This window comes from Nipponia nippon, unplaced genomic scaffold (genome assembly GCF_047370975.1).
Source record: "Nipponia nippon isolate SJK-2023a ecotype South Korea unplaced genomic scaffold, ASM4737097v1 scaffold_1, whole genome shotgun sequence".
Lineage (NCBI taxonomy): Eukaryota > Metazoa > Chordata > Aves > Pelecaniformes > Threskiornithidae > Nipponia > Nipponia nippon.
The window spans coordinates 152571744-152586360 of NW_028262290.1; the positions used below are offsets into that span (position 1 = coordinate 152571744).

The 14617-nt window shown below is 41.6% G+C and overlaps 1 protein-coding gene across 7 annotated transcripts in view; it reads right to left on the reverse strand.

Annotated features, from left to right (window-relative positions):
- CUL2 (cullin 2) overlaps window positions 1-10522 on the reverse strand; it is a 55836-nt gene extending 45314 nt beyond the window's left edge. The window contains exons 1-3 of one of the 7 annotated variants that reach the window (XM_087778520.1): window positions 10344-10522; window positions 6762-6900; window positions 464-566 (exon numbers count right to left, since the gene is read on the reverse strand). In XM_087778520.1, coding sequence (XP_087634646.1) covers window positions 464-566; window positions 6762-6880 — 222 coding nt within the window. In that variant the 5' untranslated portion in view covers window positions 6881-6900; window positions 10344-10522. Of the gene's footprint in view, window positions 1-463; window positions 567-6761; window positions 6901-9332; window positions 9567-10126; window positions 10272-10343 lie in introns of those variants that run through there. The other 6 variants (XM_087778527.1, XM_087778535.1, XM_087778545.1 and 3 more) reach the window with 6 other exon arrangements.
- Between the last annotated feature and the right edge of the window lie 4095 nt (window positions 10523-14617).

Genomic DNA, 14617 nt, shown 5'->3' on the forward strand with positions numbered 1-14617 from the left:
TTTTCTTGAGTAGCGTATATACAATCAATTTCCAAGACACTAAAGTAGACACTTTTACACTGTAACAGAAGGCTAATGACAAACAATAGCACATTTGGAAAACGAAGACATTTCTGTAACTTGTTTGATTATAAGCATTCAACAGAAAAGAACGAACTTACTCTTCAAGCCAACAATGAATATTTTATATAAACCGTAATTGTTGGCTTAAAAAAGAAAGTTCTTTCTTTTGTGTTGCATATAGACAGATATCCATGTATCTGTCTACATAGTGGTGTGTGACATATGTGTTGTATATATCAGATACATAGATATATACATTCTGTCTCTGAAATTCTGTCATCTGTGATTTAGTCTCATAAAATCTGCATACCTTCACACATACAAAACAAACAAACCGCCTCCCTAAAGTCAAAAAAGGACAAACAATACCTACACGTACATCAGTAACTGTATAGGTTACCTTGTGCAAATGGCGTACATGATTTTCCAAAAAAATTTTAGTCTCAGTATAAAGTCTCTCTCCAAGAGGTTCAGGATAGGCCACACACAAAGCATAAATGTCTCTGGGCTCAGAGTCAAGGTTTGTGTCTGCTTAAAGTGTGAAAACTTATCAACAAAATTTAAGATTTACAGAACCTTTTTTTCCTCACACACACATTTTAGACCTTTTTACAGTTGAGCACAAAAGATAAAATAGATCATTTTCTGATATTGGTGTAAGTCCTGATTTGTGAAGAAGCTAAGTTTTCAGTGTCAATAATAAATCTTAAGTAGTAGAAAGTGAGGGTATGTTAGAGCTAAGATCCTGAAACTTCTGGTAGCCCCACATTGACATGGCTTCTACCACTTATTTGCCTTCTATGAATAACATATGATTATCTCAAAGTGAAGTTTCATCCAAAATTCTCCCTCTGTATCTGTAGCCAAAGTGAAATTGAGAATCTCTTCGGATAATGGAAAGCAGCACTGATTAGGTTAAGAATGTGATTAGCCAAGTATGGAGCAGAGCAAACACTAAGTGAAGCCAACTTCAAGTTTTCCTCCCCCAGGTCCAAAACAATTTACCGCCCTTGCATATTCCCCCCAAGACCACAGGTAAAACAATTTTGTGGGAGACTGGAAACTAGGTCATCACAATGGCGGTGGGGATGCAAAAAACTTCATTTTATTTTTAACCATTATTACCATTTCAGTAACCCTGTTTAGATCACAGCCACACAAACCAGTTATACTTGCTCACTTAAATGGGCAGCAGCAAACAGTTAAACCCCTTAAGGTGGTTTTGTCCCTAAAGTACCTTGCAGAGCTACACCTTTGGTTTGTAAGGTTTATATCAAGTGACTTTTTTAAACTTGATACTTTGTCAGGAAAAGAATTTATGATTAAGAACTTTGCTTTCAGTAAAGTCAAGCAAGAATTAAGTCAAGCTTCAGGTGAACAACTGTGGGAAATAAACTAGTTCTGCAAAAATTATTTAAAAACATCATGCTTATCCACTAAGTCTAGGCATTTTATGAAGCCTGCCACGCTACAAATAATGATTTAGTATAGATTACCTTTTAAGGTAAGTGGTTTAATTAAGAAAAGACAAAAGATCAGCTTCCCTCTAGTCTACCTTAAAGAAAGCACATGCCTGTGTAAAAGGAGGTACAAGACATAAGAACAGTTGACAAGTCACCTGCTTAGTCTACAGAACAGCTTCAAGCTTTCATCACACAGTTTTTCGCAAAAGCATGTTTCATTTTTTATATAGAAGTACTACTCAAAACAGAGAAGATACTGATGTAGGACAACTAAATGGAAAAAGCCTTTATTTGGCAACTTGAATCTCGGAGAGCCTAATCAGAGTCTAATCTCCAGTACAGTTATTTCATCCATATAGATCATCTTTATCAGAATTCTCCTCAAAATAGCAAGAAGCATCAAAGGGAAACCCCAAACAAAACTAGCAACATTCACTGCTTTGTAACAGTAGCTAGCATTGCATTACACCAACTTACAAAGTTATGACCAATAAAATATCAAAACAAACTATTAAATTAGCAGTGAGGAATGACAGGTTTTCTTAAATAGATTGTAAAGAACAATTGTTTTTCACACATTCCCCCCGCCCCAAACAAATGCTGTCAGTCCAAGGATGGTCCTTAGTCCAACCCATCCTCAGTACCATTCAGATCACAAGCCTCTTTACTACGCAGATAAGAGATTTCTGAGAATGCAAATTCCAGAATTAGAAATCTTTGTAAGCTACTCACAAGCAAAGGGGACATGACTTTTCTCTTTAGATCCACAACTACACTATCTGAATCACCAAAACTGTTACGGATGTCTGCTACAAGAACTACTTACTTCAAAGTTAGAGGAAACAGGCAGTCTTCACCACAACAGCACAAGAAAATAATAGTGGCAGCTTATCTGATGAAAGCAGCAAACAAGTATCTCTGAATTTATCTAGCCTCTGTGCCCTAGGCTTCAGTTAGGAGTTCAGATGACCTGACTGTTGTAAACAAGTTTCTTAGTTGTCATAAACCTATTTAATAATGAAAACAGTATCTGTACTCCTTCATGAAAATGCACATCTTCCAAACATGCGTTTCCTTATTCTAGGGAACAGTCGCATATTCTTACGAATGAAGAAAGCTGAATCTAGTATTCTTCCTTGACAGACAACACGCAGTTTGCATACCTGCTGAAATTAAACTAACAGCTTAATCACAGAAGCACGTCCACTGGCACCTCACGTTTTCCTGTATCAACCAAATGATAAAAATCAACAGCAAATTCTACTTGATGGATACTAAGTTTCTCTGGATTTCTACAAAAAAGAGCTACCGTGAGTCTCAAAAACACATTACGGAATAGCTTTGCTATAGAACGTTTACATTCTTGCTCAATTTGTAGTAGTTTATTCATCTAACTACATCTTGCAGTCCAGAATCCAAATTTAAGTGTAGTGTTCAGTGTGTTGTGAATCTCAACAACAAAAAATCTTTGAGGGGAGATGAATCATTAATCATCACTGGTATTTTACTCCATAAACTTAAAGCACATTTTTTTTGTGCTGCTGTCCATTAGAAGACCAGGAAGAAGCCTTTACTGTTCAATAATTTATCTTTAATGGTGAAAGCCATCTGTCCTTCCAGTTCAGCATGTAGTTTTGCAGGGTGAGAAAGGTCAGAGGAAGCTGAAGCCAAACTGCTGCTTAGGGGCCTTCACTCTGTGTTGACAACAAGAACATCAAAAGCCTTGTGCAATTTAAGTGCTCCAGTAGTTGCTATTTGAGGGGCGTTACCCAGCAATGGGAAACTGAAGCAATTCCAAACTAAGGGGAAAAAAGAAAAAAAGACCATCAACAAGAAAATACTGTATCCAAGGCCATAAAAGCTCACAAATATTGTCCTCAGGGTTAAAAAAAGTATGTAGTTAAGAACATATATTAGCAGAAGGTTTTGAATAGATCTTCTCTGGAAGACCGAAGTAGCGCTTTTGGAAAATTTTTGTGATTGTTGGTCTTCCTGTGTAGCAGAATCAAAATTCATAGAGCACTTGAGGACTCACGGTCAGAAAGAAACATAATCATACGAACTTTATTTACTCTTCCTGCTCTTTGGGTTGGTTCTTACGTTAAAGATACATGTTTAGAAGTTTCTGGTTCATCATAGGATCCTGGTAAAATGCAGGATTAGAGGAGGGAGAACAAACATGCAGGAAAGTGGAAAAAAGCAGGTGGCCATGTTGCATACTTTTAAAATAGTTCTGTTTGCAGTACGGCTACCTTCCCCCCTGGGTACTCTTCATCCTATTTACTCAGTTGGTGGAAAACCCAAGACAACAACAGGAAGATCCTGATGTTCTAGCCGTTCAAAATAGTTCTACTGCTAAAAGATAGTTATCAAAGTACAGATGAACTACCACTCTCTAATCAAGCTTGATCAGCCTCTTAACTTAAAGAGCACTCCCTAGCCTACTGAACAGTTAGAAGCAAAGTCTTAAAAGTTATACGAAGCATTCATAATAACCAAATTATTGTAAAAAATACCTCAAATAGAAAGACATAACCGTCACTCATTTACCAGACAATGAAACAACTCCAGAAACATTTCTTTCTGCAGAGAACCTGAAAGGAAATCTGAAGGTCAGAGGTGGCTCAAGATGACTCACAGTTTAAATAAAGTGACATATGGTCTTTCAAGTGATCTTTTCCATAAGATTTTCTCTCTTACACAGTTGCGGTTCCCAGCTCATTACCGTTCTAGCATTTCAAGTTTGAGATAAGCTATATTTAAAGATAAACGATGTTAAACAATAAAATTACCATCAGAGTTACAAAGAAAACATTATATTCAAGACAAACAAGTTTGGGGAAGTAGTGAGGCAAAAATTAGTTCTACAAGTGGAACTTGCACAGTACAAGACTCTCACCCCTAAAATACTATTAGTCTGCATACACCATTTGATCTCAGCTGTCTCAAGCAGGACAAGAGAAAGCAAGCACTTCTTAGAATTCACTGCTGCAGACTGAAAACATGATTCTTTGCTCTATCTTACCCTTTGTTTCCACATCACTGTTTCAACTATAGAGAGACAACAAAGATCAAGTGGTACTCTAATCAGTGAAATAACCCGTATGAATTTCATTAAGACATAGTTCAAATCATCTGTCACCTTTTTATTATGCTTATTAAGTAGCAAGAAAAATAGGTAATATGACATTTCCTTTAAATTCCCTGTAGATGTTTAGAAACACATTACTCCAATTAAATTGAATTTAACAGAGAATAAAAAGCTAACAAAGAACAAGATGTATTTTTTAAATGCCACATCTTCCTAAAAGATATCATTAATACTTTAGTTTTCTTTATATATTTAAAACCTGGAAAAAGCTTTCATACCAGCTGTATAGAACTACCACTTTCACCCAGTTGTTGAATACTCAGTGAGCAGTTTGTGTTAAAACATACAGTTTGGTTAAAGGTAACAGAAGTACTGAAAAACCAACATTTAAGCTGGAAGTTACAAGGCGCACAAGCTCCTCAGGCCCTTCAGCCATAGAGAATAAGCCAAAAGGCTCTTGCCTGTGCCAAATTAGGCACTAATAGTGCCACTTTCCAAGGAACAGAATTAAGAGATGATAGTAAGTAAGGTCTTAAGAATTACATGCCAAATGATTCTTCCAAGACTGCTTCCTGAGTCTGCTATTCATAAGCATTCCCTTTCTGATGTCCAATCAACTGGAGTAAATCCCAAAAGAGGATCAACAGCAGACTTGTGTACCAGGCCCCCACATAAGAAGTTCTAAATGAAACGAGTGTGATAATTTCTCATTTAATTATTATTTTAGATTTAAATCTATTTTAGGTGCCCTTGTTTAAATGTCTAGAGTTTTAAGCAACAGAAGTTAACCACTTGTTGAAGACTGAAATATGCAGTTCTTAAAAACTGCTTACAAAGAATGACTACAGCACAATTTGTCAGCACATAAGTGCACAGCTAATTAATTCAAAAAGTCTGTAAATTTTGGAGTAATTTGAACTTGACTCCAAGACCAGGTGAAGAGTCTTGCCCCCAGAAATTAATTACAAAGTTTTAAAATGAAAGAGCTCCTTAAAGATTATTGCACCATAGAACAAGGCTCCACAAGGACTATGAGCAACTAAATTTTTCTTTTATGTATTTATACACATGCACACACTCAAAACACAGGCACATGGAAAAGCAATTCCGAGAAGTGGTAACACATTCAGAAAGAGAACAGACTTTAGAGTCTAGCGCCTGCACACAGAACAAGCTTATGTTGTAAAAATCTATGTATAAGGATCTTCTCAGGAGGTTCTTTTTTCATCCAGAGAATTAACAAATCGATAAATAAGTCTAAACCATTCTTCCCCCCTATAATTAAACCAAACTCAGTCAAATTGCTGCAGAACAGCTGCAAAGCCTCCTAAAATTCTCTAATTATTCACCACACTGTAATGGCTAATGAATGCATAGGCACAGAGCACAGTATAACTGGTTAGAATAGTTATACTTCTTTTACAAGAAGTTCACTGAAACTTAAATCTTGTAAAAAATTACTAGTCCATTTTATAAGTAAAATGCAAACCTTTCACTACAACAATATATGTACAGCTGTGACTTGAACAGCAAGACCATATGTTCACAGCTAGAAAGAATAATTATTTTTAAACATAGCCTAACTGTCAGGAATAGAGAGGCAGTAACAGCGGAGGGAAAGGAAGGGTTTTTTTATAAACCCTTGTTATAGAAATGTCTAATATGGTAGTCATCAGTACACTTACAAGTGCAAAATAGAGGGAGACATCTTTAAACAGAACAACCTAACCCCTCCTCACCCCCTCCCCAAAATTAAAGGTGTGCATTCTCTGTCTTAGGTGTTTCCCCTGCTACACACACACTTAAGCATACAAGAAAAACTCATTATCAGAATAGGGGAAATTCAATAGATGTACTTTTGTGAACAGCTATAGCATAACCTAAGTATTAGAGCTACTAAAAATGAGTAAAACTCAAACTGGTTTACTTTTTATTACCGTGGTGATTTTCATATACATTACTTCCCAAATAGGCAGAATTTCCCATCCCTTTCAACATATCCACTGAACCACAGGCTTAATAACTGATTCAACCTTACAAGGGGCTTCTGATCAAGACCACAGAAATTGTTATATAATGCAGGCCTCCTCCGTGCTAAACACATCATACAAGCACATTAAGTCAGATTTTCACTTAAAGGATACGAGAAGCGATCATTCCACGTTGCTCTTTCAACATAATCCAACATAACAACAGCTTTAATTGTTGTTAAAAGTTTGTTCCATGTTTCATCAAAGTCAACTACTCGTGGTTTCAAGGACATTGTGGGGCTTTAGTGTTAATCTGTAGAAGAATTAAACGTGTCAGACAACATTGCACAATCATTAAAAAAAAAAATACATTTCCTTCAATTTTTTCAATTTAAACTTTGTACACTGTTGCACCACCATGATACAGCAACACAAAGAACACCCACCACTGCTTCGCCACCCTCCAAAATGAAGCTCACAAGCCCTTATTTTTAACCTTACAGAACATTAATGTTGCATGAACGGCCCATAAGATAACACCAATTTATCTAAAAACATCGTACCTCATGAAGTTCATCACCTTACCAAGCTGCCCGTTTAACAGTGCCATATGAAGAAAACAACTTTCCTGTAAATTTTTGTTTGTTCACTTTTATGCAAAGACTGTTTCAGCTGTATCTGAGAGAATTTTGGGCAGGAATACACTGAACGTATTACCAGAATACTGGAAATTACTACTGTCAGTTTGTAGCCTATGTTCACCTCAAGCTTTCATTAGACATTTTTAGTGTTATATTTAAAAAGCCACAAAACCCGAAAGCTCTGATCAGGATGACAAAAAGAAAACACATCTAAACACAGAGCATTATGCAGAGCTTGTGCAGCTTATTGCACCGTGCAGCAGGACACACAGTGAATTCTTTCAAATATGACATGGCTTGAAAATACAGAAGCTGTTTTAGTTATTTCATATCAAAAATTCTAGAAGAGATTCACTGAAAGAAAAACATTAAATTACTTAAATAAAACCAGGAAAAAAGTAAGGTAATTTTTAAAAAGAGGTCCTGAGAGAGACAACTGTGAAGGCCTCTTCTTTGTTTCTATTTGTCTCTGTCCTATGCACCTAATCTAGAAAGGACCTGATGTGTGGCATTCCATGCACAAAGCAAGGCTAGTTCCTGCTCAGAAACACGACATTGTAAGACTAAACCAAAAAAGTGGAAAGAATACTTTTATTTCCATTTCAAATAGATGGACAAGTGACTCAAACTTGTCTTCCCAAATTTTCAAGGTCAGAAGGGGAAAAAAAAAAAAAAAAAAAGATAGTGACAAACAGACTTTTAGCACAAGAGGCACACCTCTATAAGGGAAAGAATCAAATGTTATGCTAAAAAACTATTTAGCAACCAGCTTACTACCTTAACCGCTACTAGCTCTTAATTTTTCTCAAGTGGCAGATTAGTTCTCTCAAACTGCATGATATATAGCTTCTCAGTTTAAGAGAAAAAAAAAAAAAAACCAGATGCAACTTTTACACTGTATGCATACAAAATGCCACCCTGACTAACCAAGCTCCTTAACTGCTGTGAATTCAGGAACCGCAGAGGGTTGTTCTCCTCTACCTGCAACACAACAGCTTCCGTTCAAAATGTAATCAATGTATTACCCAACCCACATTTGCTTTGATTTCATAAAGAAACTGAGTAGCAACTAAGTAATATCGAGGAAGTGGTATTATCCTAGGTTTTATGAACAGGAAACTTTTTTAAGAAGAACTAAAGCTCAGTAAGTGGTGCATAAATACTTTCAGTCCAGCAGAAACATTTAAGTTATATTTGCAACATGGCTAATACCACTTTTGGAAATAAAAAAAAAAAATCTTCAATCCATGTATGTCAGTTGCAGCTTACTACACAGAAAATCAGTGAGAATTGACAAAACAAATAGATATCCATCAAAGAAAGTAAGCTGAAAAACACAAACTGATGTATGTTTCAAAGAAACATGAACCTCAGTAGAAGTAAACAACAGTAGAGCTCACCTCCAGGAGCAAGGAGGGGGGGAGAAAGAAAAAAACAGTAGTCTTCTAAAAGCTCTAATATTATAAAAAGCTGTAAAACACAAGAGTATTTTCAGCTGACCCCAAGAAAAAATAATAACGGTCCACAAAAATTTTAAGAAACCTAAGAAATTCTTGCGGTAATGAAGTTAGACTTAGTTGAGTGTTATGTTATAGGCTGCTCTCTCTGAAATGCACTTGGTACCTCCAGGGTAAAAGAGCCATTCCTTCACAAATAAGCAAAACTGAGGGGAGGAAGGAAGGGTGAAGAAAAAGTCTTCCCAACAACACATCACACAGAATCAGTAACACTGTGTTTAGAATCACCAAAACCTAGTAATATCTAAAGCACTATGCATCCATATAGTCGTAAAGGTATTCTGGGGTTAAACCGTTTAAGACAGAGCTGGCTGTTATTTGGCATTCTCTTACAGCTTTCATGTCAAAATGAATTTAAACCTGGTTTATAGACACATTAACAAATGCAGTATAACTTTTTCTGTAAGACGCTGGGGTTTGGGGGGTTTGCTGTGCTTCAGCATCTGCAGCAGACAAAGCTCACCAGCTTAGAGTATTAAATGTCTGGTACGCATGCAAGTAACCTCCATGGCAAAAATTACAGCAGAGCAGAACATCTGCCCTTGGGTTTATGCTATCCAGGGGGGGGAGGGGGGGCCAAAGCATACCTGTTTGACAAGCCCTAAGGTAAGGAGATATTGTTGAAACGTATTTACACATGAGGAAAACGAAAGGACGTTGCTTCCATCGCCTCATTCTTTGAAACTTACTGCTGTCATACTGAATATATTTGTTCACGCAAATAAATGTAGGTTTTTGGCCAGCGTCAAAACATTCCCCAAATTTCCAGACTATTTAACCCTCTCGAGAAACGGTGTCACAAGCTGGTGGTGTGCGAACAGCCAAGGACAGGAGAGCCCGCGTCCAGCATGGGAACACCGCTGCCCCCCCCGCCCCGCGCCGTGCCCCCGGCCGGCAGCGGCGGGCGGACCCCGCTGCCCACGGCCCCCCGCGGCGGGCGGCGGGCAGGGGACGGGCGCTCCCCGCCTCCCCTCCCCGCCAAAACAAAAGCGAAACCGGCCGAGGAGGCAGGGCGCAGCGCGGAGCTGACCGGCCCCGCCGGGGCGGCCGCACCACACCCTCCGCGCCGGGCAAGGGCAGGGCAGGGCCCGGCCCGCGCCCCCCCGCCGGCCCCCGCGGGGGGAGGGCGCTGCCGCCCCAACGGCGCCCAGGGACGGGTGCTCGGGGCGGGCCCGGCGCAGCGGCAGACCCCGGCGGGCAGGGCCCCGCGGGGCGGCGGGCGGGGGGCCGGGAGGCAGGGCCTCCGCGCCCCCAGACGCGCCCGGCCCGGCCGCCCACAGCGCGGGGGGACGGGGACCGCCGCCTCCCCCGGGAGCGCGGGGTTCCCTCCCCTCGGCCCGGCGGCGCTCCCGGCCGGGCCGGGCCGGGCGAGCGGGGTTACCTGGCGGCAAGGGGCCCGAGTCAGCGACGCCCGCCCGCCGGCCTCCCTCGCTCCCTGCCCTGCGGCCGCGGTCCCTGCCCCGCTCCGTCCTCACAGCGCTGCCATTACCCAGCCGCTCGCCCCCCGCGCCCCGCCCCTCCGCCGGCGCCGCCACTGCCGGGGTCGGGGTGCGGCGCGGCCGCGCGCCCCCCGCGCTGCCGCCGCGCCGCTTCCTCACCCGCCGCGCTGCGCGCCCCGCGCCGCCGCCCTCGGGCTCTCCCCGCCGGCGACAGGAGGGGCGGGGGCCGACGGGTCCCGGCGCACCGTCACTTCCCGGCCCCGCTCCCCCCGCCCGAGGAGAGGGGCTTGGTACGGCCCGCTCTACGGCAAGCGCGGGCGGCCGCACTTCCCCGCAGCGGGCCGGCCGGGGCCGCAGGGCGCATGTCCCGGCGGGCCCCCGCGCAGGCGTTGCTCCCCCGTTGGTGGCGGTTCCCCTTCCGCGCATGCGCGGCGCCCTCCCGCTGGGGACGGCGGGGCCGGGCCGCCGCGCCACCCGAAATGGAGTCGCGGCGGGCGGCGGGGCGGTGGTTGCGTCGGCCGTTGCTCCGACGCCGTCTGCGGCTCTGCAGGTGTCGGGGAGGCCGAGCCCTGTGCGGGGTCCCTCCCCCGGGCGCGGGGTGTTTCGGTGCCCGGGGGTTGGTTTGAGGAGAGCGCCGTTTCCGCCAGAAGGTGGAGGCGTCCCCGTCTCGCCGCGGAGGGAGCGGGCGGCCGCCAGCCCCTGGCTCCCGGCGGGGACTTGCGTCCACTTCCAGCACCGGCTCGAGTGGAAAAGGCCCCGTGTAGCGGCGGTGCTGGGCCGGGCCGCCCCGCCCCGGCCCTGGCCCCGGCTGCCCGCCTGCTCCAGCCGCCTGGGCAGGGCGCCCGCCGCTGGCCTTGCCGCCTCCTGGGCGGAAAACTGCAACAGAAAGTTTTTAACTCGAAGTAACCAAGTGAAATCGCTGTGGAGACAAAGTAGTGTAAAGTCTTGACGTGCTCGGAGCCCGTGTGTTTTCCCTGTGAGAGATGGCCTGTGTCTGTGCCTTCGGGGCTCGCCCTGAGTCCCTGGGCTAAACAGCAACCGGCCGCTCAGAGAGCACTCACAGCTCCCTCTCTTCTCGGTTCGTACAGCAACGAAAGTCTGGTTCCTTCCATTTTGCAGGAAGGTGTGGGCCTGTTTCCTGAGGCTTGTCCCAGAGTCAAAAACAGGATTTGTTTTAAAGCCATCTCTGGTTTTCATGGAAGAAAGGCTATGGGGCTGACAGACGAGAGGATGGTTCTGAAGTACATCAGAAAACGTGTAAAACCATAAAAAGTTAGGTGCAAAAGTGTAACTTTTTTATCGATTTACCATGGCTCTGCAAGCTGTTGGCAGAGGGATACCTACTGTAATTCCTGAGAGCAGGAGAAAGACATCTGATTGCCGAAGCCTGTTTCTCTTCCCCCTCTCCAAATGAACTGGGGGTTAGTTTAACATGCAACGCTACAGAAACACACTTGAATTTTCTTGTGGCAGTTTCTTGCATCTTCCCTCCGCAAATTTTTGCATCTTCTAATGCTCCTGAACCCATGCATTCTTACATATTTGAACAACTTGAAGTATTTCCTTTTCAGTAACTGTATCCCTTCTGTGGGTAAAGATTGCTCTTAAGAGATCCTTTAAGAGACGCTTACTAGATTACAAAGAAATAAGTAGTATCTCCTTACGGTATTATATAATCTCCTTACTATTTTTCCCTCATGTGCCTGTGTTCCATCATATCATACGAAATACTTTTAAAGTACATGCTTTTTATTTCCTTTGTAAAAGGTATCCATGTTCAGAAAATCTTAAAAATAGCTCACTATCAATTTTGCTATTTCAATTTGTTTTTCTTTTCTCTTAAGAAGTTCAGGTATGTGAGGGGTAGGAGGAAAATAAGAAAATTAACTCAGAGAAAAATACCAAATTCAGTATAGTAATTACTAATATAATTGCTGCATCACTCAAATATAACACATTTATAATTCTAATTTCTTTTTTCTGTTACTTGGAGTATGTTTCCTGCCAGAGGGAAACCTGTGTTTGATTTCAGCCCACATCTTTGTTTGTTTGTTTAAGTATGGAAATGCCACACAGCTGCTCTTATTATGCAAGAGAGTTTTCATACCTGTATCCTCCTTTAGGTGCTATTCAAGTACTCTTTTCCTTTCCAACTGAAAACAGCAACACTGGAAATACACAGCTGGTACAGTGAGGTTGTGTTATGAAAAGTGACTGAAAATTCTTTTACAGTTCTCCTTGTAACTTCCAGAACAAACTTCTTCAGGCCTGGGTGACAGCCAGAGATGTATTTCTACATGTGCACGTATAAAACCACTGACTTCAAATTCTTAAATATCTTTTTTTCCCTTGGTTGTGCAAAAATATTGCTTAGGCTGCTTTTTTATTAAAAGTCAAGTCTAGTTCCTCAGTTCTGCAGAAGGAAGCTGAAATATGTCTTGAATAAAGAGGCACTTTACTAGAAAACGGAAAATCAAGTCGTATAGGCGTACGATAAGAGTGCTCACTCTGCAGTCCACATTGAATAAGAGATTGTCATAGTGCATATTTCTGTATCTTTGTAAAATTGTATGTAGGTATCAGGTTTACATAATTATGGCACTTCAAAATATCTTGTTTCTATGTATATTCAAAAAGTATGACAGAGCTAATTGAACTTCAGTTTTAAAAAATATGAATGTTTTAGGCTCTCGGTTTGCCAGTGGTCTTTACGTGAACAGCTGTAAAAAAAGAATTGTCCAAAATTATGTAATCATCAGGCAAGTACATCAGCAGGTAGTCCAGCCAGTCAACTGTTAATGTGCACGGGATCAAAAGTCTGAAGTAAAACCTCTGAAAATCATGTAGTGTGGATATGAAGTCCTCAGCGCCAACAGTTCTTTTCTACAGATGTGTTGTATCACTTTTGTGGGTGTAGATATAGCCAAAGAGCATCAAAATACAGAAATGTTTATAACGTGGTAAACACCCAGAATGTTTTCCGGAAATCTCCTTTCCATCCATTCACTGCAGAGGTTATTCAGTACACTTGCCTTCAAGTAGTGAGCAATAGTATGGTGACATCATTTTTTTTGTTTGAGATGCAGTAGGGAGATTCTCAAATAGGCTAGTTCTGCATCTACAAAGTAGATTTCCAGAGCTGAGCTAGTCATTTTAGATCCCCCCCCCCCTTTTACACTGAGGGAAGCAGGCAAGTCATTTACCTCATTTTAGATTTCTACATTAGGATGGGATAAATAGCATCCAAGGCTCTGTTACAGAGGAAACCTAGTGAAACTGGTTCAGATAAATTGCACCTTTAGCGTCTTGTTTTAAAATATGTATAGTATCAGCCTTAAATATGACTATGCATTGCTGCTGTGAATATATCCCTTAATACTGGCCAGACTTTAGGACCCTCCAGTACCTGCTGCTAAATATAGCTGATCCAACTTTGTTCCTGTCAAAGTGGAATAGAATCTTACGTTTCATCTTTTAAAATTTAAATTTTAAATTTAAAAAGTATTGGGGGCAGGTTTCCTAGAAGCGCCTAGGTGACAGAAAAATTAACCAGGGCAAATGGAGTGCCAAGGATACACGTGCTTCTGCAGCATTTCACTGAAAAATTAAAAGCATGTTAATGTGAGAGGTGTTACATAAAACCTGTGCATGTTAAGGAGGTTCTCCAGAAATGTCTCTGCATCAATATTTATGTTTTATTAAGGCTAAAAAAAGGATTCATTTAGAGTATACAGTATAAGTATCTACAGAGACATAGTTTTCTGGAAAACAGACGTTTATTTTGGAAAGCTCTCCATTGTTCGAATTACTCAGAACTCAACAAAATAATTCCTTTTCCTGTTTTCAAATCAAGCCCTTGCCCGTTTCATTTCCAGTGCTTACAACTTTTTCATTAAGCCTTAATAATTTTCTCTGTTTTTTTAATTAGTTTTATTAGCTCTTTCTAGACATTTTAAACACCATTTCAGCCTTCTCTGTTTTCAATCTGAACCCTCTCTTTTTCTGCTTTGCTGGTTTAACTCTCTTCCATTTGCTGGGGGGAGAGGGGTTATAACTTTCTGCTTTTGATTGCTTGTTATTTCCTGCAAGTGTTACATTGTGTCTGTGGCACTCTCACCTTTTTGCAGGGCTGAAGGCTCTTTTTTAGTGGTAGCATTAGCAACAAGCTTGTAAAATTAAACTCTTAGAAGTTAAGATATATGCTGGCACAATTGAATTATGCTATTTAATCATGCTGTGTGAATGTATTAATTGTACAAGATCATATTAGATATCACAAGTTAGACGGCAGTTAATGGAAACCATCCTTATCTGTACACTACCCAAACTTTACGCAGCACATATTTTCTGAATCTCTGTTATATGAGGAAGTATTGTCCTGAGTTAACTGTTGTGAACTGGAAACTCAGATATGGGAAGGAAGGTATTTTCAA